This window comes from Pogona vitticeps, chromosome ZW-PAR, assembly GCF_051106095.1.
Source record: "Pogona vitticeps strain Pit_001003342236 chromosome ZW-PAR, PviZW2.1, whole genome shotgun sequence".
Lineage (NCBI taxonomy): Eukaryota > Metazoa > Chordata > Lepidosauria > Squamata > Agamidae > Pogona > Pogona vitticeps.
Genome location: NC_135800.1, coordinates 8,006,387 through 8,026,592, shown reverse-complemented (window position 1 = coordinate 8,026,592; position 20,206 = coordinate 8,006,387). Strand labels below are relative to the sequence as shown.

The 20,206-nt window shown below is 44.8% G+C and overlaps 1 protein-coding gene across 10 annotated transcripts in view; it reads right to left on the bottom strand.

Annotated features, from left to right (window-relative positions):
- Nucleotides 1-20,175, bottom strand: part of SLC25A25 (solute carrier family 25 member 25) — a 30,283-nt gene extending 10,108 nt beyond the window's left edge. For 2 of the 10 annotated variants that reach the window (XM_072984670.2, XM_072984671.2), the window contains exon 1: nucleotides 929-8,898. In XM_072984670.2, the coding sequence (XP_072840771.1) occupies nucleotides 929-1,087 (159 nt within the window). In that variant the 5' untranslated portion in view covers nucleotides 1,088-8,898. Of the gene's footprint in view, nucleotides 1-928; nucleotides 8,899-8,954; nucleotides 11,966-16,102; nucleotides 16,183-19,478; nucleotides 19,687-19,729 lie in introns of those variants that run through there. The other 8 variants (XM_072984673.2, XM_072984664.2, XM_072984665.2 and 5 more) reach the window with 8 other exon arrangements.
- Nucleotides 20,176-20,206: the final 31 nt, after the last annotated feature.

Below are 20,206 nucleotides of genomic sequence, written 5' to 3'. Positions count from 1 at the left end.
CCCACAACATGAAACTCAAATCAGAGATCTGCCAAGCTCTTGCTTAGCTGATGTGTTCAGCAACTGGACTGGACTGGGCTCATGTTCAAACAGGATGGTTTCAACAAGTATGAGTTTCCCAGCCTTTAAACAAACTCTAAAGCTAATTCCCTGCTTCTCCATTCAGCCCCCGCTTGCTTAGGGAAGAGAGAGAGAGACTTTCAGAAATAAATAAGCATCTTCTTTCTCTTCAGATATTGTGCCTCTCTCTGCCTTTCCAAAAAAAAGTGCTGCCCTTGGCACAGATAAGCTATTCCCATCTTGGTAATCCTGAATTTCCCTAGAGCGTATCTTCCAAAGGTCTTTTTAACTGAGATTCAGTATTACTCCAGCAACAAGAGGCAAATACATTTTCTTGATTTGATGAGAAACGGGCTGAAGGTGCCGCCCCCGGGGGTGTTCTGAAACAATACTGGGAAAGTCTGCTTCTATTACTCATCCTGGAATACATGAAACTACCAAGAGGGAACAGAGGGTTTTTCCAACTTCTGACAAGACGCAGGGACCAACATCCGGAAATAAGAAAGCCAGTGAGAAACAACACATTTTACGCTCCATGGAAAATGTCGAAATTGAATAGAGAAAGCACACTGGACCAAGCAAAAACACCCACTGTGTCGCTTCTATGTACAAGCTGCCTCATGCCAATTATTCTGAGAGGAAAACAAGGACTAAATGGGAGAATCTCCCCTCTAGATGTGGACAAAAACTCCATCGCCATGAGCCCTACACAGCTGAAAGACACCAGATAAGGAGTGGTTGATAGATTCAGTTTTAAGTTCCCGAGAGAAAAGGTAGTATTAAAAACCACAATACCAAACAGACAAGAATGATTTGGCCAGATAGATTTCCCAACTCATTTGGCAGCCCCATCCTGTCTCATTCCTACCTGCTTCCATTGACGGTAGGTGGAAAATTCCTGGGAAGGAATTAAAAGGCTCAGTCTGAAGATGGGCTTGAGTTCGGCAGGAAGACCCCTGGATTCAAAATACTCAAAAGCGGCCTGGGTCTCCCCAAAGGTTGGGACGTAAAGGCACAGGCAGAGCATTTTTCAGCCACTCATGGAATTCACCCGGTTCCCGACAGTTCTCCCTTCAGTGGGTGGAGAGGAAATGCCGGCAAGTCTTGTGACACATGGCTATGAGCTCTTCGCAGTCTGCTCGGATTGGCTGTCGGAGCCCTGCCCTTTTGCTCAAAAAGGAGACCGCTCAAGCCCTAACCAGGCATCCAATGAAGCCCTGGCTTCTTGACAATAGCATATGATCTGGTTCCAGATTGCTCAACCGGATGCTTTCGTCAAGGCCCACGTCACTTTCACTTACCAGGCAAGATTAACCCTCCACAATCTCTCCAAAGGCTTAAAGCCGCTTCAGACAAAAAGACTATTCTATGCCCAATTAACTGAGAAGCAAATTACTGGCACGGGGGGGGGGGGGGGGGGGAGGCGGGAGAGAAACAGGTCAATCCTAACAAAGTTGAGTCCACAGGAGCTCTGCTAGGAAATGAGTAAGGAGGGTGTTGCCTCCTTTCCCAAAGCATTCAAATGCCCAGGCTGGTACTATGCAGATCCTACAGATCTTTAATTAAAGGAAGTAGCAAAGTATTAAATGGATACAGCAGGTGAGTAAAAAGGGAGGAGAAAATGGGAACCACTCAAATCCTACCGAAACAAATCCCAAATGGGTTGAGCACAAAGCAGAAATCCAGTTGGGCAAGGACTTGTAGCAACCTGTTCAACGATCCCATCATTAATGCCACACTAACAATAAAATCCAGCACAGGCAGCTCGTGTTCTGCAGTCCCAAATGCCCTCGGAAATAACCAGCTGAACCCCACCAGCAATGGCACCATGCACATTTCCTAAGTATGAGAGGCGGTTCAGAAGCCATCAATCTGTAGCTGAGGTCGTACAGACCCAGTTTCCACCCCACAGCACTAATAGAAGGTTCAAAAGGGAGGTTCAAGATAATGTGTATAGGTATTGTGTATCACCCACAAGTGATTTTAATATGAAGCAGCATTTTTAAAACAGCAAGCAAGAACCACTAAGTTTAAAAAAATGAAGTATTTCACAGACAGCAGTGCTATATCAGAAAAACAGTGCAGTGTAGCAGATGGAATAATGGACCAGGAGGCAGGAGATCAAGGTCCTGATCCCCAGGTAGCTATGGAAACTCACAAGGGTGTGGGGTAGAACCAGTAAAACCCCACTCTTTACATACTCTGAAAACTCCATTAGCGTAACTATAAGTTTCAGTTTGAGAACATATAACAAAACTCACAGATGTCAACTACACTCACAAAAACATAATCTATATATGGACCTGTTCCATTTATTACAAATAATTTCTGATTCCATGTGCACCAGGATCACCAATATTTATTTGGGCCTACAACTTGCCCAAGCCAACACAGCCAATACTCAAGCAATATGGGGGCTGTATTCCAAAACATTTGGAGGACTCCAAATTGCCTAGCCCTCTAGGGTTGAGAATACTACAAAGAAATGAGCATATTTTCCATAGCACAGAAACACGGCCATTCCCACACCTTGCAACCATTTGCTTCAGGGAAAAGGCAGGCAGATGCTCCGGCGGCAAGCATTTACAAAAAGAGAAACCGGTGGCCAGCTACAGAGTAAGAACTGCTCACCTCTTGCCTCTCTGGCTGCCAAATGAGACTGCTAGGAAGGACAGCAGGCAAGCGACACAGTGCACGTTTTCCCCGCAGAAGGTGCCAAGCACAGTCCCTGGCATCTCCTGGTAAAGGTCATCCCAGGTAGCAGGGCTGGCAATTAACTCTTCTGCCCAAGTACTTAAGAGAACTGACACCTGTCAAAGCACACAACCCTGCTCTGTAAAGCAGATTCACCGTTTGATGTTCTGATGTTGGGGGGGGGGGGTTGCACACAGATGCACACAACACATGCGACACTTGAGAGAGAACGCACTTCAGGAACTGAACAGGCAAAGTGCCAGGAACAGCAAATCTGAGCAGCAGAAGCAGAGACAGCTGCGACCCTTCCCAAATGCTCCTGGAAAGAAAGCTGCTTCTCCCTTACCTCTGGCAGAGATGGGGGTTCCCTCGATTTCTTTAAAAATGCATCCTCCCTCAGGGTTACTCTGTGGAAAAAGCCTCACTAATAAATCCTGACAAATAAAACTTTAATTACACCTCCACAGCTTGTGTACTCAGTCTGCCAAGAGGTTTAATTACAGGCAACAGATAAAGGAAGAATTTCTAGCCACTTCTGCTTCTCTAAAAACCATCTTGGGCCAGTTATTTCCAAGGACACTCCAAATAATGCTGACAGTACAATACTGGTTCCAACCTGGTGCCTACAGAGCTACTGGATTACCTGTGCCATCATCCCCAGAATGACTGCGCTACCTGGGGATGCTGGGCATTGTTGCCCAATACACTCGAGGAACATCAGATTGCAGAAGATTGGCAAAGATATTGCCACAAATAAGTGCGAGAGGAGAAGCAAGAAGGCTGGAGAGGGGACTTTTCACACAGCCTTGGCTTGGCTGGCCTAGAAGCTAGACTCAGCAACTGGAAAAGAGAGGCCATTGCTGTGATTCAAGATGATCAAGCCAGAGGGTTTGCCAACTAAAAGTCTGCTCAACTGCACTCACATTCAAGGACCGTCTGCTGCAATACACCATGGGTTATATCTGGTCCCAGTATTTACTCACGACTCTGAATATTTAAGGCAGCATCCCATTCTTGGCATGAATAGGAAACTGTATTTTTTCCTTATCATTTGCAGTAAGAAAAAACCTGCTAGATGGATGGGAAATATTTAATCTCTAGCCTTGGGAAACAATTCACATGACTAACAGGGGTAGATATCAAGAAGTGGACCTGTCCTATTCCATCTCTCCTTCTAGGAGAGTCTGACGCCACAAACGTTGTCACATGATGGTCGGGCTCCTGAGCCTTCAACCATCTGAAAGATTTTACCCCTGGAGACTGTCCAATTACTGGCACCTGGGCATTTCAGGGCCTAAACCCATGCTGCCAACTGTGTCGTTACCTAACGAGGCTTAACCTCCTCCCGCCCTTTATGACGTCTGTCTCCATAGAAAACAGGATCCTCTCTCAAAATCCAGATCCTCTTAGAGATCAGCTGCAGCAGGCTGTGCCAGCACCGAAGAGGTGCCCCAGGTTCCCCCCTCAGTTCTCCCGAGCCCTCTGGCTCCACGCTCTCTGCCCTTTCGTGGCATCAGTCTGTCAACGCTAAGTGAACAGAGTTAATCTGGAGACAAGACGTTTCAAGATGATAACAGCTAAACTTTGGGTGTGTGCCCAACCCCGTCACTTTTTTGTTCAAACTGCAGCAGGTTCAAGTTGCTTATGTCAGCATAAGGTGCACAGTAATCCAGCTCCACTTGGCAACTACTGACAAGGGCTGAGGCCTGGGGGGGGGAAACAGAAGAAAAGGCTGCCTGCCTCTGCAGTGCTGCTGGAAGCACCTCCCATCAGGAACACGAAGCCCAGGTCCTAGGGAAGCGCAGCGCCGGGATCTATGCCTGGAATGTCCAGTCCCCTTACCGCTGTATATAGTTATGGGGGTAGGCACACAAATCGAATCACCAAACACACACTTGAGTTTAAAGAATCACTCTGGACATGAGTAGACAGAAGACTAGTGGTATTAGGGGGAAGGATCTGACTTGCAGTGGGCAGACCTTAGCTCTAAAATCCATGCTCAACCATGAACCACACCGGTTGACCTTGCGAGGGTCACATTCATTTGACCTAGCTTATCCCATAGGGTTGTTGTGAGGCAACAAAACGTGTTGTCTATACCAGGCTGAGGTCACTGGCGAAAATGAAGCAGAGGGAGGAATTGAACAAGTATCAAGTGCCCAGTGATAAACTGCTGTGAAATCTTAAACTAGATATCTAATACTTGTCAGTCACTCTAACACAAAAAGGGGTAGATCAATTCAAGAAACTAGGAATTTTACGCTGAGGAACTAACTAAAATACCCATTTCCCATGTGCCTATGATTCTCACTTTTATAACTAACTCTCTGAATATTAATGCTGGACAGACTCGATGAACTGTCTCAGGAGAGGCAGCATGAAAAACAAAAACAAGTATGACAAAGAAACTGACAAACTTTGAAAAATGCTACTCAACAAGTTAAAGAACAATCCTGCTGAACTAGACTTCTGCAGGATTCGTTACTGGTCCTGCAGACCCTTTCCTCTGCATTGAACGGTGATGAAAGAGTACCGCAGCGTGTCTACCAGTCAATGCGGGCAACCCCAACAGAAGATTTCCTCTGAGCAGATTTCATGTCTTGCGCTGAGCATCTTTTGATCTGAACACCTTATGCATGTCACACCAATTGATCCACTTTGCCCAGCTTTGTCTGTTCTGACTGGCAGGGTCTCTCCAGGGATGAAGACCAGTGTTTTTCCAGCCTTACCTGGAGATGATTATGGGACTCTCTACATGCCAAGCAGGTGCTCTGCTGCTTCAATACCGTGTTTCCCCCCAAAAAGACAGAGTCTTATATTAGTTTTTGCTCCAAAAAACGCATTAGGGCTTATTTTCAGGGGATGTTTTATTTTTTCATGTACTGTACAACCATCCACATTTATTCAAATACAGTCATGTCATCTTCTTCTGGTTGCTGCACAATGGTGGAGGGCAGGCTTTCACTTATTTTTGGGGTAGGGCTTATATGACAAGAATCCTGAAAAATCATACTAGGGCTTATTTTCAAGTTAGGTCTTATTTTCGGGAATACAGGATACATCCATTCCCCAGCACAGGATCGTCATATTACCTACTAATCTCCTATTAATCAAACCCAAGCTTTCTTAGCTTCCAAAACTATTCATTTATTTATTTTATTTAACTTATATGCCGCCCACACTACCCAAAGGTTAATTTTTAAAGTGGGGTGGATGGGTAGGATCCAAGCAGGTCTCTTGATTAGTTGCGGAATGAGCTTTCCTGAGGGATGGGGAGACAGGGAACAAACTAATCTCTGTCACAAGACCTGTCCAACTGTAAGGCTAAACAAGACCATCTCTCCCTGAACTATGGAGCCTAACATTATATTTATTTGTTCCTGAGTCATCAAATTGTTGCTCTCAAGAGCATCCCAGTATTAGCTCAGGATCTCATCAGGGTCAGTTATCACATCACAAGAAGAACAAACAGAGGCAACGGAAGGGAACAGATGCTGGGAGGCCATGGCCTGGCAACGGTGAGACAAAACACACTCTCGCAACATGACCTCTGCACCTAAAATGTGGCACAACTTTGCTTTGCTTGAATTTAAGTATGATTCCCAGGCAACATGTGTCTAAGCAGGCTTATGATCCTCGCTTGTAATGAGGGGAACGAGAATATTTTTTTAAAAAAAATCTTTGCCTGTCGCCAATGAATCGTTTAAAACAAGCAATAAGCAATCCTGTCTTGACAGAGCTCTCCACAACTCAAGGCCCACTGCCAGTCACACACTGTTGTTGGCGGGAGCAACCAGGGAAGGACCTCACCCAGTAACTTCAGGGTGAGAGCATTCAGCTGCCAGTGTTCCAGCATGTGAAATACATGAACTCATGAACTGTTACAGGTTAATAAAGAGAGAATTTTATAACAAATACCCATCTCTGTATATCAGTATTTTGGGCACAGCACTTTGGCTGTTGTAAGAAAATAATGCAAGTGTTCATTTCAGAAGTCCCTCTGACCTTTTGCTGGAAGCTCCTTCTCCTCATCCCTCTTTCTAGACACTCCCCACTATGCCTTTTTGTGCCACTTTGGAATAGAGTCCATACAAGTTCTCTGGGAACTGCAGGCTAAAAAGACAATGCAGCCAAAGAGCATCTTGTATCCGAGGGAACGGGAGCAACAGGCCGGGAGTTTACAATCCAACTCCACATAATCAGCATTCATTGCTACATTTTACTGCAAAAGAGCCTAAAAGAGGAGTAAGGGAGAACATGTTAATTTCTCCTGCCTGTACCTCCCCCAACACACACAAGGGTCACTTTGATTTTTAAATGTAAGCACTGCATAGCTACAAAATCTATTTCCTCGGGGTACGCTGATAATAATAACAATTACAACTGAAAAGGAGAAATCCCAGAGTATTTTTCAGAATGACACGGTACAAACATGCAAATGTTTTTGCTTTCAAGAAAGCATCCCAGTTTAGAGACCGGTAACACCACCAGTTTAAGTACTTGTGGATTCCTGAAACTTGCAGTTGTGGGTACAAAACATCTGCTACTAGTTCACCTGAAAATGTGCTCTGTTTAAGAGCCTGACATTGAAGTAATAGTCATAGAATGGTTTATATTTTTCTCTTTTTATTACAACATTTACTCTGAAGGTCTGTCAGGACAGGCTAGTCCAAATTCTCCCCAGTGAAATGTTCTACCTCCTGAAACCAATCGTGTCAAGAACTATACATCTAGAGAGGCAAAGAGGGTGCAGAAGCGTGTATTCCTCTTCTTTCTTCCAGAAACACCCTGCCACAAGGCAGAGGAAGGAGTTTAGTTCCCATTCTGTAGCCCAATTGTTTCAAACTGTTACTTGTCCGAGCAAACCAACTCCAAATTTTCTCCTTCACTTCACCCCCTAAGTTTCTTCCTGTTGCCACCGCACATCCTGAAAGTTCACAGGGATGTGGGAAACTGATTATTGACTTTTAAGATTTGAACGTACAGTGCAGACTTAAATATTTCTGTTTCTACTTACAATGAGTTCTCCAGGTATGTAGAAACTCACTTTTGGGGGGGGGGGGGGACATGATCTTCCAAACTCATAGGCACATCACCACCTCTGCCTGTTAGAGGGATAATAGGAAATTGCACAGAAATCCTCCAGCTTGCAAGTGACCCTTATACCCAAAAAACTCACTTAAAAACCATCAAAGCTTTCATTTCCAGTTTCACAACCGAACCTGCAGATATGCCACTAGGGAAGCGCAAGCTATCCAGCATCTGCTTAATATTCCCCTTCAAGCAGTACTGTAATTTTAAATGAGGTTATCTGAGAGGAAAATGATCTGCAGCCCTCAACTTACATAATTAAATGTGACTCGACATGTTACACCTTTTACATACCCTAAGGCAGGACTTTTAGCTCTATCCCAAACACATGCACCTCCACAGAATCAGAAAACAAAGGAAGATTTGGGTTATGCATATATACAAGATTCAAACAAAGCTCTGTAGTATGAAAAAGTTCTCACTGCAAATTGATAAAAAGGAATACCTCCATCTGAATCTGACTAATATGACATTAGGCTACTGTACTCTGCATTCAAATGTTGATAATGGTTAAGAGTTGCAGTCAAGTCAAGCAAGTGCCTATGCTATGCCCTCTCAAAGCTTAATTTTTTGTTCTCCTGTTATTGAGCTGAGTCTCCAATTGTCCCCCTTTCCCCCCACAACTGTGCAGCAGGAACTTGCAATATCTCCTCCTCAAACCTGCTGAATTATTTAACCTCCCAGTTCCTGTACTGTACAGAAGATGCAAACCCGCTTTTAGTGCTAAGAGAAGCTTTGCTGTGCAACCAGACAGCTTCTCTGGAAAATGCCATCACCTTCTTCTTTCCTGACCCACCACCCACCCATCCCCTGTTGTTCTGTGCCGTCAAGTTGAAACCAACTTATTGTGACCCTAATCAGGCTTTCGAGGTAAGTGAGATCTTTTGAGTGGTACTACTGTACCTCTCAACTCTTCCAATGAGCTTCCATGGACAAGTGGGTATTTGAACCCTGGTCTCCAGAGTCCTAGCCTGTCACTTTATCCACTACATCACACTGAGTTCCTAGCCTGTCCGCTAGCTTGCCAACAACTAAGCCTCCTCTCACAACATTCCCATCCCTGTCCAGACAGGTGCCGTTCATTCCCAGGGGAGAGGGCTGAACCTTACCTGTGGGAAATGCTCTGCTGGTCCTACTACCAATAAAATAGTTGGCCTTCTCTCAGAAGGACTACCCTCTTTGCTGAGTGGCTTCCCCGGCATTTTGGGCCCCTGGTCCCTGGAGCTGGGAGGCGGGGGCTCCTTCGGCTCATCCCCTTTCGCTTCAGGAGGGCCTTCACACGCGGCTCTTGAAAAAAGGCAAGGGAAAAAGTGCCCAAAAGAGCGCAGCATCCCTTGATTCTTCGACAGGAGTCCCAGAGGCAGTGGACAAGGAATGCGAGACTGCGCTACCAAGCTCCCAGTTCAGGGAATCAGCATTCCAGCAAGGGCATCAAGCCCAGCCACGCCAGAGGCGCATATTGTTGCAGATGCTTCCTGCCTTTCAAACTCCTGGTAGCACTGTCGTGTCTAGCCTCACAAGCAGTTTGCTGAAAAGGGCATCGACACAGGAACGAGCCCTCTAGCATGCAGTCAAGATGTTGAACATTACCAAAAAAGAAAAGAAATCAAAATGCTGCTCTTAGGAAGGTAAGACAACGGAGCCTTTCATTCTAGGCAGCTGCAGCGATTCACCTGCCCTTCCCAGCTCAGCTCATCCAATGCACATCAAAAGAAGAGAAGCCCAAGGCATCCAGCCTGCATTCTCACTGCAGCAGTGCCCAGCCAATCACGGCGCTCAACACTAGCATGTTCATTATTCAAAACCAGCCGTCTTGGGCCAATCAGGGACGTGTGTGACTGGACAGTTTCTTGCAGCCAGACAGTTCTGCAGAGGACCGCTGTCTATAACCTCTGTAAAGAGGTTGCACTGACTGGGGGCAGCATTTGAGCAGCAATACTCCATCCCAAAGATGCTCCAGTGATTTCTATGGATCTTGGAAATACCGCATGGAGTCTATATGTCTTCTAAATCCTCCAAACCAGGACTGAATCCTGCAATTTCAACGAAGCCTCTGCTTTTTATTAACAAGTGCATGGCCTTTGCAAGTCTAAACTGGCTGCAGAACTGAGGTGACAAAAGGCTACACTCTCTTGACAGATTCTGCCCAGTCTGGAATATACTTAATGCACACCTTATGACTGACCCACCCACTCTCTCTTAATGGAGTTTGAGGCTTTGGCAGCTAGAAAAGGAAGCCAGATGATACTTGCAAGTGTGTGACAGAAGAGCAAATTAGATGACGACTCTGGCAAATTCATGCTTAAACCCAGACCATCCTCTCTCTCTCTCTCTTTTTCCTGTGTGTGTGTACACAAACACCCGTAAATACCGAAGTGGGGCAGATCTGCCCAAAACATATTTGTATGTCATCAGAACAACAATATTTGGGAGTGGGGTAGCTAAGTAAAAGAGATGTTATGGTGCTGCAGGTTAAACCGCAGAAGCCTCTGTGCTGCAAGGTCAGAAGACCAGCCGTGGTAAGACTGAATCCATGTGACGGAGGAAGCTCCCATCGCTTGTCCCAGCTCCTGCCAACCTAGCAGTTCAAAAGCATGTAAATGCGAGTAGATAAATAGGTACCACCACGGTGGGAAGGTAACGGTGTTCCATGTCTAGTTGTCCTAGCCACGTGACAACGGAAACTGTCTTCGGACAAATGCTGGCTTTACGGCTTGGAGACGGGGATGAGCACCACGCCCTAGAGTCAGACACAGCTGGACCAAATGTAAAGGCGCCCTTTACCTTTACCTAGCTAAGTATACTTCTGGTTTTAAAGCCTGCCTAGAACAAACACAACTCAGGAAACAGACTGCAGGCCCGCCACAATCAGGTATGAAGATGACTCCATGTTAGCCATCCGTTTGCCTTTTTTAGCCAACAGGGATTTGTCATTTCCCAATTAGGAAAATAAATAGCCCAAAACAAAAGAAAACAAATAAAAACAACCAACAAACCCTGAGAGCTTTGCTCAAGTATTCCAAAACAATTGATTCAGTCATAGTGAAGTAGATTACTTTACAAGTACTGCTAGCAAGGGCTGATAGGTGTCCACAGATATCCCAGGAATGTTCTCAAGCGTCATTTGACGCTTATATGACCCAGCAGCTTACATCATCTAAAGTAGAAAGTCCATTTTAGGGAAGGAAGAAAAACTGCATTTCAAGGGCAAGACAGGGCTGGCATAGTTCAGAATAAGGAAAAGTGAAACTCTGAGCCCTGTATATGCTGACAGACACTATGTTTAACATCAGGCCATGATGACACTTAACAGAAGTATTAAATGTATGGATTCTAATAGAAGTATTAAATTGGATTAAGAGGTATTCCTTCCTACTGTAACCTGCAATGAGAGGAAGGAAAATGCACCTTTTCCAGAAAGTTATAGTTCTTAAGGACTGCCTTCAGCACAATTCTTGACATAAAGAGGCAAATGAGGGTAAGAAAGGTAACTGAGGAAAGGGAGCAGGCACTGCCACAGAAGCACTACTGGGCCTCTAGCTAGCTCTGTGGTGACTCATCAGGTTTCAAAGCTTCTCTAGAAACAGAGAGCCAAAAAGAAGAGCCATCCTTGGGTTGCAGATAAGCTATCACAAGATTCAGCGTTACAACATCCTGGCTCAGTTTGCAAGCATATCCACAGTAACCTTAGGATACAGAACTAGGGAATTGCATGTTCTATACTTCATCTTCTAAGGAAACTTAGTGCCTTTAGTGCAGGGGTCCCCAACACCTGGTCCGTTGGCTTCCCAGAACTGGGCTGCAGAGACATCTCTGCTCCCCCCGCATGCACGGTGGGCATGTCACACTCATGCAAGGGACGTGTTGCACTCGTGCAGGGGTGCCCCACCCCCTGCACACAGAGCCCCCCCCAACCGATCCACGGTCCCAAAAAGGTTTGGGACTGCTACTTTAGCGTATCCAATGCGGATTAAGAAACACTCGGTAAGACCACTTGCGCCACATAGGAAATGTTGAAACTCTGAAACCCATTTACAGTGGAGCCTCTATGGAATTAATCCGTATTGGAACGGTGGCTGCAGGTCGAAAAGTCTGTAGGTCGAGTCTCCATTGACCTACAATGCATTGAAAACCGATTAATCCCGTAACCGGCTGTTTTTGTTCCATTTTGTTTTTTTTCTGGTCTGTAGGTCGATTCTCCGGCTGCAAGTCGAACCTAAATTTTGTGGCCAGAGAAGTCTGTAACTCGAAAAGTCTGGAAGTCTGTAAGTCGAGGGTGCACTGTACTTCTCCACAATGTAGAGCTATTTCAAGCACCTCTGAGATAAGCGACCATACTGGCAAAGTCCAACATTCCTGGGAATGACAGAGGCCCATAAATTAGACGAAATTTATGAGTCTCTGGCAGTCACAGGAGGCTAGGTATCCTGCAGCTCCAATGCCAGCCCTCTAGAATTTCATCCACCGGCTTGACAGAAAGCTTGGACTCCTTCAATGTGTGTAACAAGAAACCAGAAGGCATGATGACCTAGAAGAACTTATTGACCTTACTGGGCTAAATATAACCATTCCTCCACAGCAAGTACAAAACCTATCATGCTAGGAAGGCCTAGCAACTAGTTTGCTGGCTTGCAGTAACTGAGCTGCCCTGTGAAACACGAGGAGACAAGAGGACTGGTTCATGTCTGCACGGTTCCATCGCCTTTCCTAATGGGAGATTCTGCAGCTTCCAAACATTCTAGCCCAGTGGTTCCCAACCTTGGGTGACCCAGATGTTCTTGGATTGCAATCCCCAGAAACCCCAGGGAGCCCAGCTAGTGGTTAAGACTTCTGGGAATTGCAATCCAAGAACACCTGGGTCACCCAGGGTTGAGAACCACTGTTTTAGAGAACTGGAAGCTTTAATTCAGCATTCTTATAAAGCAAAGGAATATGCTATATTTACATTAAGGAAGACAAGAGTAAATGTTAGAGTGGTGCCTCACTTAGCGATCGCTCCGTTGAGCGATGAAATCGCTTTGCGATGGACTTCTGGCCATCGCTGGAGCGATCGCTTAGCGATGTCCTCTATGGCTAAAATTCGCTTTGCGATGATCGCGGGGGAGCGATCATGGCAAAGCGAACTTTTTTAAACAGCTGATCGGCAGTTCCAAAATGGCCGCCGCAAAAAATGGCTGCCGCTGTTTTGCCTCGCTGTAGAGGCACCCAAAATGTCCGCCACTATGGAGGAATTTCGCTTTAAGGTCAATTTTTAGCCCATAGGAACGTATTAAACGCGTTTTATTACGTTCCTATGGGCTTTTTAAAATCGCTTAGCGATGAAATCACTTAGCAATGTTCAAGTTATATAGTGGTTATCAAAGGGAATACTGGAAAGTAAAAGAACTATCAGGCACACTGCCATATATTAGACATAATGGTAAATAAACTGATGCAGCCAAACCTAACTCTTTGCATCTGAAGAAAAAAAGGTCCAGGATCTTGAATTAATTGAACTGTTTAAACTTTTTCCAACATGCAGTGTCCCACTACCAGTTATAGGCACATGCCTCTAAGCCAGGGTCAGCCATAGCCAGTCAAAAATACTTTCCAGATGCCAAGACAAAATTAGGCAAAAGATGCCAGAACCCTGTGGCTCAAAGGCAGAATCATCAGGATGTTTGCTAACCAATTCCCTGGTCAGTGACTGCGACCATGCCATGCTTAGCCCCTTCAGACCCCAGACATTTCCAGGCAGCTCTTGAAGCAGCCCAGCTAATACAGATGCTTCAATGAGTGTGCTAAGCTTTCCACTCATTCAGAAGAAACTGCACTATGACCTCTTGTGTTTGCTCTCTGGGATGTTTAAGTTTTAAACACTGTTAGTTCTTCCATGGCAGTCTTGTATTTGTTCTGCTTTTATGGTTAGATTATACTATAGTTTTATTTTAGAAAACCCCGTTACAAATCCCTTTGCATCAAAAAAACAAGTTGTAAATACAGACTAAAGAAATCAGTAGCTTTGATCCATGCAGAGTCTCTGGGTCTAATGCCCAGCATCACCTTTTAAATGGGTATTACCAGCTGGTGAGGGAATAGATTTCTGCCTCGCATACTGGAGAGCTGCTGTCAATAAGAGGAACCTACAAGCGGCATGAGAGATCTGGCATGAGGCAGCTTCATCCATTTAGCCATCCACATGAGACACAAAGGATCATAAATCAGTATGGTTCCAGCAATGCAACTTACCACATAGTATAACCATGTGGTAGAACTTACTATCTTAATTATGTAAGCTGTCATAAGCACAGTAGAAAGGTAGGTTATAAATCCTTTTAAGAAAATAGAAGAAATGGTCCCCTGCCACACAGCCAGAGTAAAGGGCTATAGGGATACATCATAAAGGGTTTCCTTATGCGGGCTTATTATGGATCTAAGACAGGTAGGGCTGTGTCTCCTCATACAGGTTTCACGAAAGTGTGGAGAAGAACATACCACTGATAAGAACAGAAAGCTTCATTCCACTAGCTGCATTATTACGAAGCGGTCCCAGACTCAAAGGTACTGCTTCAGAAGATGGGGCTCATTCAAAGCTCCCCTGTTTTAAATGGTTAAGAAAAACAATATAGAACATCATGGAGACAAATTAATGTTGTGCTACAACTGTTGATTTGACAGACACACAGAGAAAAGAGTGAAAGAATAAATATTTAATGGGAAATTACAAATGCAAAGTGTGAAACTAGTCCAGTACAAGAAAGTCACAGACATCAGACAACTGCATACACATCAAAATTACATTTTTCAACTCAATGGCCACGCTGGCCATGGGATTCTGGGAAAGCTGGACAGCCCAAATATTTCACAGAAAGACATAACATGCCAACAAAGTGAGAAACACAAAGCCTTTTAGAAGAATAAAAGTTTTTAAATAATTTAAAGGATGGGAGCCAAATACAACATGCTTGGTGGTTTCCTGTCTAACAGACACCAACTAAACACCAGACAATTTTTTGGTGAACAGCTGAAAATATCTGCAGACTGTTCTGAATGTAGCAGCCAAGGTTTACAACAGAATCTCTGAACACACACTAGTCCCTTTGCCTCCAGGAGGAATAAGCTGGTCACACTCTTTGAACACTTGAGAAGTCAAATAGCAAGGCTTGCAGGTTGAAATCTAGACAGCTGATACAGGAGAAGGCAAGCGAGGGGAGAGTTGTCAGACTCTGCCAGGAAAGAGATCAAAGTCCAGATGAGGGTTTTGCACAAGGAGAGACAGAAGAATGTCATACCAAAGAAGAGTTAACGTGGAACTGACAGCCACATTTGGCAGTACAAATTTAGTGACTCAGTAGGGTCATAGTACTGTATCATGAGTACAGAGAGCAAAAAGCATGAGGCTGGCTCTGGAACTACTTTCATTCTCCGTAAACTGGTGTTGGATCACTGTGAAAGAAAAAGAGGTACTTCTAATGCAAAACAACATTCTGGTCAGTTCAAACACTATTAGTTTCACACCAGCTGAAGCCTCCTGTTTGAAAAAGACAGTTAAATGTCAGGTCAGTTTCACAGAGTCAGTTTGCTCAAGTGTAGGCTTCTAAAACAGACATTAAAGAGCACTACAAATTTTTGCACCTGCCTATCAGTACATTCAACAGCAGGCATTGGATATCTCACAAAGTAAGAAAGGAAAAATACAGATGCTTTGACCAAGCAGTAGTAAAACACAGTGCTGGTAAAACTCGGCAGACCATGTGCAATGAGACTTCAACTTGAACAGAAAGCTGCACACTTTCTCCAAAACATGCAAATAAGAATGCCAATAAACAGTTCCATCTGTGAGATACAGGGCTGACCAATTGAAAAGTCCACCATGCACTTACAATGTACAAGGGTCAAATTTGTGAGAGGCGCTCCAAATATCCTGTGTGAAGTGACAGCACACACTGGAGCCAGAAGCTGTGCCTTGCTATTACCATGAAGAACAGAACATTACATATTTGTGACAAAAATGTTTCAATATAGAATGACAAAAGATGCTGCTGACTTCCAAGAACTGCACGTGAATCAAAGTTCAAATTTTTCATATGAAAACATATTGATATGATGCTCTTACTAAAAATAAATCCTAATTAGTTTCTTTTTGTAAACCACACTGGGTATCTGCTTGAAGAGCAGCTTGACAAGGAGGGTTTGGGCTTCATTTGGCTTTTTGAAAGAGGGCATTTGTGGCAAGCTGACAGAAACGGCTAACAGGAGAGGAATATGGCTTGCTCACCCTGGGCTCAGGAGGCTGCAGGACAGCAGAGGTCAGGTTTTCTCATGACTATGAGGAGCTACAGCGGTCATGTGAGTCTACTGCAAAGAACAGAGCAGGAAGATAAAGTTGGACTCTTAGTTTGATAATGAACATGAAGTAATTGAGTACCTAAGGAGTATTATTTACAGCTATCTTTAACTACAGCTTTATGAGCTGATTAAATTGACACAGCCCCATATAACCTTCTTTTAACCACTAGCTGCCTTAACAAACCTGTTTCCTCACTTAGTCCCAGCAAGAGCTTACCTGCTAAGAAGCATACTCCCAGTAATTCATACCCTACACCTGTACCTCCCATACCTGTGCTATCATGGTTCCAGATGGAATGGAAGCTTCCACAAATACAGAGGTACACATGGAGTTCCCCTGCAGATCTCTGTGCTACACATGCAAAAGTGACAAAGATGAACTCTGTAACATCTATGATGCCATGGCACAGCTGCTTGGCACATACCACACTTGCGTGCTCAGTTAAAGTAGATGCGGAGTGCCTGGATAGGTTCCTGCTTTATCCTATAATAAGGGCTGAAACAGCTTCCTGAGTTCCTGAGTGGTCCTCACAATTCCACAGGTCTCAAGAGAGACTGGGATAAATCCTTGCAACTGCTCCAGAGCCCTTGACTGCCCTCTTGCGTCCTTAGACAACAATGCAAGTAGTCAACAGGTTCCCTACACTCAAGGAGTGGGTGAGTTATCACCGAAAAGTTCTACACTGTAAGTGAACAAGGTGTGGCTCTGCATGTGAACCTCCTGAACCCATTTTTGTAGGAACCCCCCACCCCATGAAACTCTATTCTGTTAAAAGATGGCGAATCCTGCAGCAATACTGTAAGTTACTTCTTTCGACCAAGGTGCCCAAATGCACCTTGTCTGTTTTTTATATATATATTTTTTTAAAAAAAGTTAAAATATGTTTTTGAAAGCAAAAGTGAACTTCCGCAACCCAAACACTTACTGCAGTCTGCAGTGGTCAAGGTGGGGCTAGAAAACTGACCCTGGATTCTCCAAAATTGTTGAAGAGTCTAGAGACTACCATGAGGAACAGATTGCAAATTATATGTTAAAGGGATTCTGTAAAAGGCAGCACCTGCCACAAAAACAATAGCAATGCAAGTTTTGTGATGCCTGCATGTATATCTGTGGAACATCCTGAGCTGAAAGACATTTATGCTAATCTAGGTGGGTGGTGTGGGACAGAGTAGCAAGCTAGAGTGCTGTTTGGATTGACACCCTAAAAGAGCATCATAGGTCTAGTTTAGGAGGAACTCTAAATATTAGCCACAACGTACGTGCTGCCGATTAAACCCATGACCATGAGAAAGAAGGTGGAGTCCAAATGACGCATTATCATTTTTTCCATTATCACAAATGTACGTGCACATTACCAAGTAGCTTACAGAAGCAAATATACTGGCCCCAAAGAGTATACAATCTATATTTTAATAGTGGGGAAGACAAGGAAGTGCAAGAGAAGGCAAACAAACACACTTGCTGGGACATTTGACTTGCCTTCTTCTGGTGACCTTTGCTTTACTTTGGCTGGCATAGCCAAATCAAAGCTGGATTTATATGTTTGAAACAGTGGAGCATATTATAAAAATTCTGGCTCCTTAATATGTTGCTAGTTCTCAGATAGCAAAGACGAAGATACATGTGCATAAGCAGCACAAGGGGAAGCAATTTACAGCTCTCTTCAATATAAGGTGATTTTGCTTATATAGACTAATGCTTTTCTATTTTAAAATTACAAGCACCAATTATAGTAGGAATGCCGTATCCACAAGATCAGTTCCTGCTGTTCAGTTATCTGCTGCTTGGAAACAGTACATAAAAATACCAATAAATACATGTTTCCAATGTGTATTACAGAATTAGCCACTAAAGGGAACCAAAGACTATGCAATATTTGTTGTTGTTTCATGCTGTCAAGTCGGAACTGAATTATAGTGACCCTAGCAGGGCTTTCAAGGTAAGTTAGAAATTTAAAGATTGGTTTTACCAATTCCACTCCCCCAGTGGGTTTCCATGGCTGACTGGGGATTCAAACCCTGTTCTCCAGTCCTAGTCCATCACACTATTGATTACATCACACTGGATAACTATGCAATGTATAAGGTTTGCGATACCTGTGCTTTTTGGAATCTGCTAAGGGGCCTTGCAACCTATCCCCCATAGATATCTCAGTTCTACTATAATGGAATAATGCAATTTGATATTCTGACTGAGTTATGAATGAATCACTTTGTTACAAAGCAAAATCAGTAAGCTTAGTTTGATGTGCTAGTAAACACTGTATATCTTTTAATTTTTCCAAAATGTCTTCTAAGTTTTTAACATTTGTGGAAATAATAAGTACAAGCTTATGGAAAGCACATGCAAAATAAACATTATGACCAATGATATTGTGTTACTAAGTTTATTGTGTGCTTACGTTTTTGCCAAGCAACTATAATATTAAAAAAAAAACATTTCTCCAACTCTTCACAGATGAGCTGTAGGTACAAGACATCTATTTTTACATCACATTACTGGAGGCTTTATCTCCATCTGCTCTATTCAATCTGCTGTGTTTTGCTCAACAACAGCATTTTTACCATCAATTTAACAGCCAAAAAAGAGATAGTTTTTTTAATTGCTACATATGAAAAACACCACTATTGTAGGTTAGAATCAGTGGTTCTCAACCTTGGGTGACTCAGGTGTTTTTGAACTGCAACTCCCAGAAATCCCAGCCAGCACAGCTGATGCTGAAGGCTTCTGGGAGTTGCAGTCCAAAAACAGTTGAGTAACCCAAGGTTAAGAACCACTGGGTTAGATCACCATTTATTAAAAATCAGCATAGGAAGTGGCTGGCAGCACACTCTATGGCACCTTATGCTTCACAAGCCATACTTGCATGTAAATGAACTAAAGTAAGTCCATTCACCACCATCATCATCTCAAACTCACAGAATTGTAAGTGCTACCCCACACAGTGAATGGAATATACCCTTCAGGATGCCTTCGTAGGCCCCTTCCAACTTCACTTTTCTATGCTTCTATGATCATCTTGGACCAGCAAAACTGGAAAGGACCCTATGGATTTCTGACCTATTTCTCCCTAGTAAAACCTAACAGAGGGTTCCCTAAAACGGGCTCCTGAGTTGCGTGGGAGTATTTTCTTTTTTAATTGTTAAGATTTTTGTAAATTAAACAAAAAAAAACGCACTATTAAGTCGCCTCGGGTCCTCCTGAAGGGAAGGGCGGGGTCCAATCCTTTTTTTTTAACTCCACCCACAAACCATATGAATCGAGGGCACCGGGAGAAGGGATTAATCATTATACTAATTATTACGGTTACTGTTATTCCGGACTGGGGGCTTGCGGGTCGGCGTCTCCCTTTGGCAAACGGCTGGGCGTCGTCGACGAAGAGGCCCAACTCACCCGCCGATCCGTTAAAATCAGGCATGAGCGAGCAGCCGGTGCCGGGGTTGAGAGAGAGAGAGAGAAAGAGAGAGAAAGGGAAAGAGAAATTTTACCTCAGCCCTCATCCACCCACCCACCCACGCGGCCCACCAAGGGCGGGCGGCCGACTGACTGACTGACCCGCAGGTCCCTCTCGGAGCGGTGGAGCCCGAGGCGCTGGAGGCCGACGGCCAGGTCGTGGACGCAGAGGGCGCCGTCGCGGTTCACGTCGAGCTGGACGAAGAGGCTCCGGAGCCGCCGCTCGGGGTCCACCAGGGGCGGCGAAGAAGAAGAAGGGCCCGCCTCAGGCGCCGGCGGAGGCCAAGGCGCCGTCGTGGCAACAGGGCCGCCGCACTGGCAGAGGACGCCGCTCACCACGGGGGAAGCCAGCGAGCGCCGAGCGCCGCCCGGCATCCCCGCCTGAGGGAGGAAGGGAGGAAAGAAGGCGGGAAAGCCGGCGTTCCCCTCAGAGCTCCCCTCAGGACAGGCGCCCCAACTCGCCGGTCAATGGCGGCGCCTCGTTCGCTCGCTCGGGTTACTTTAAAAATTTTACCTCAGCCCGAAACCAACCGCCCACCTGGCCTGCGCGCGCCGCCCGAGGATTGGCCCAGCGAGGGA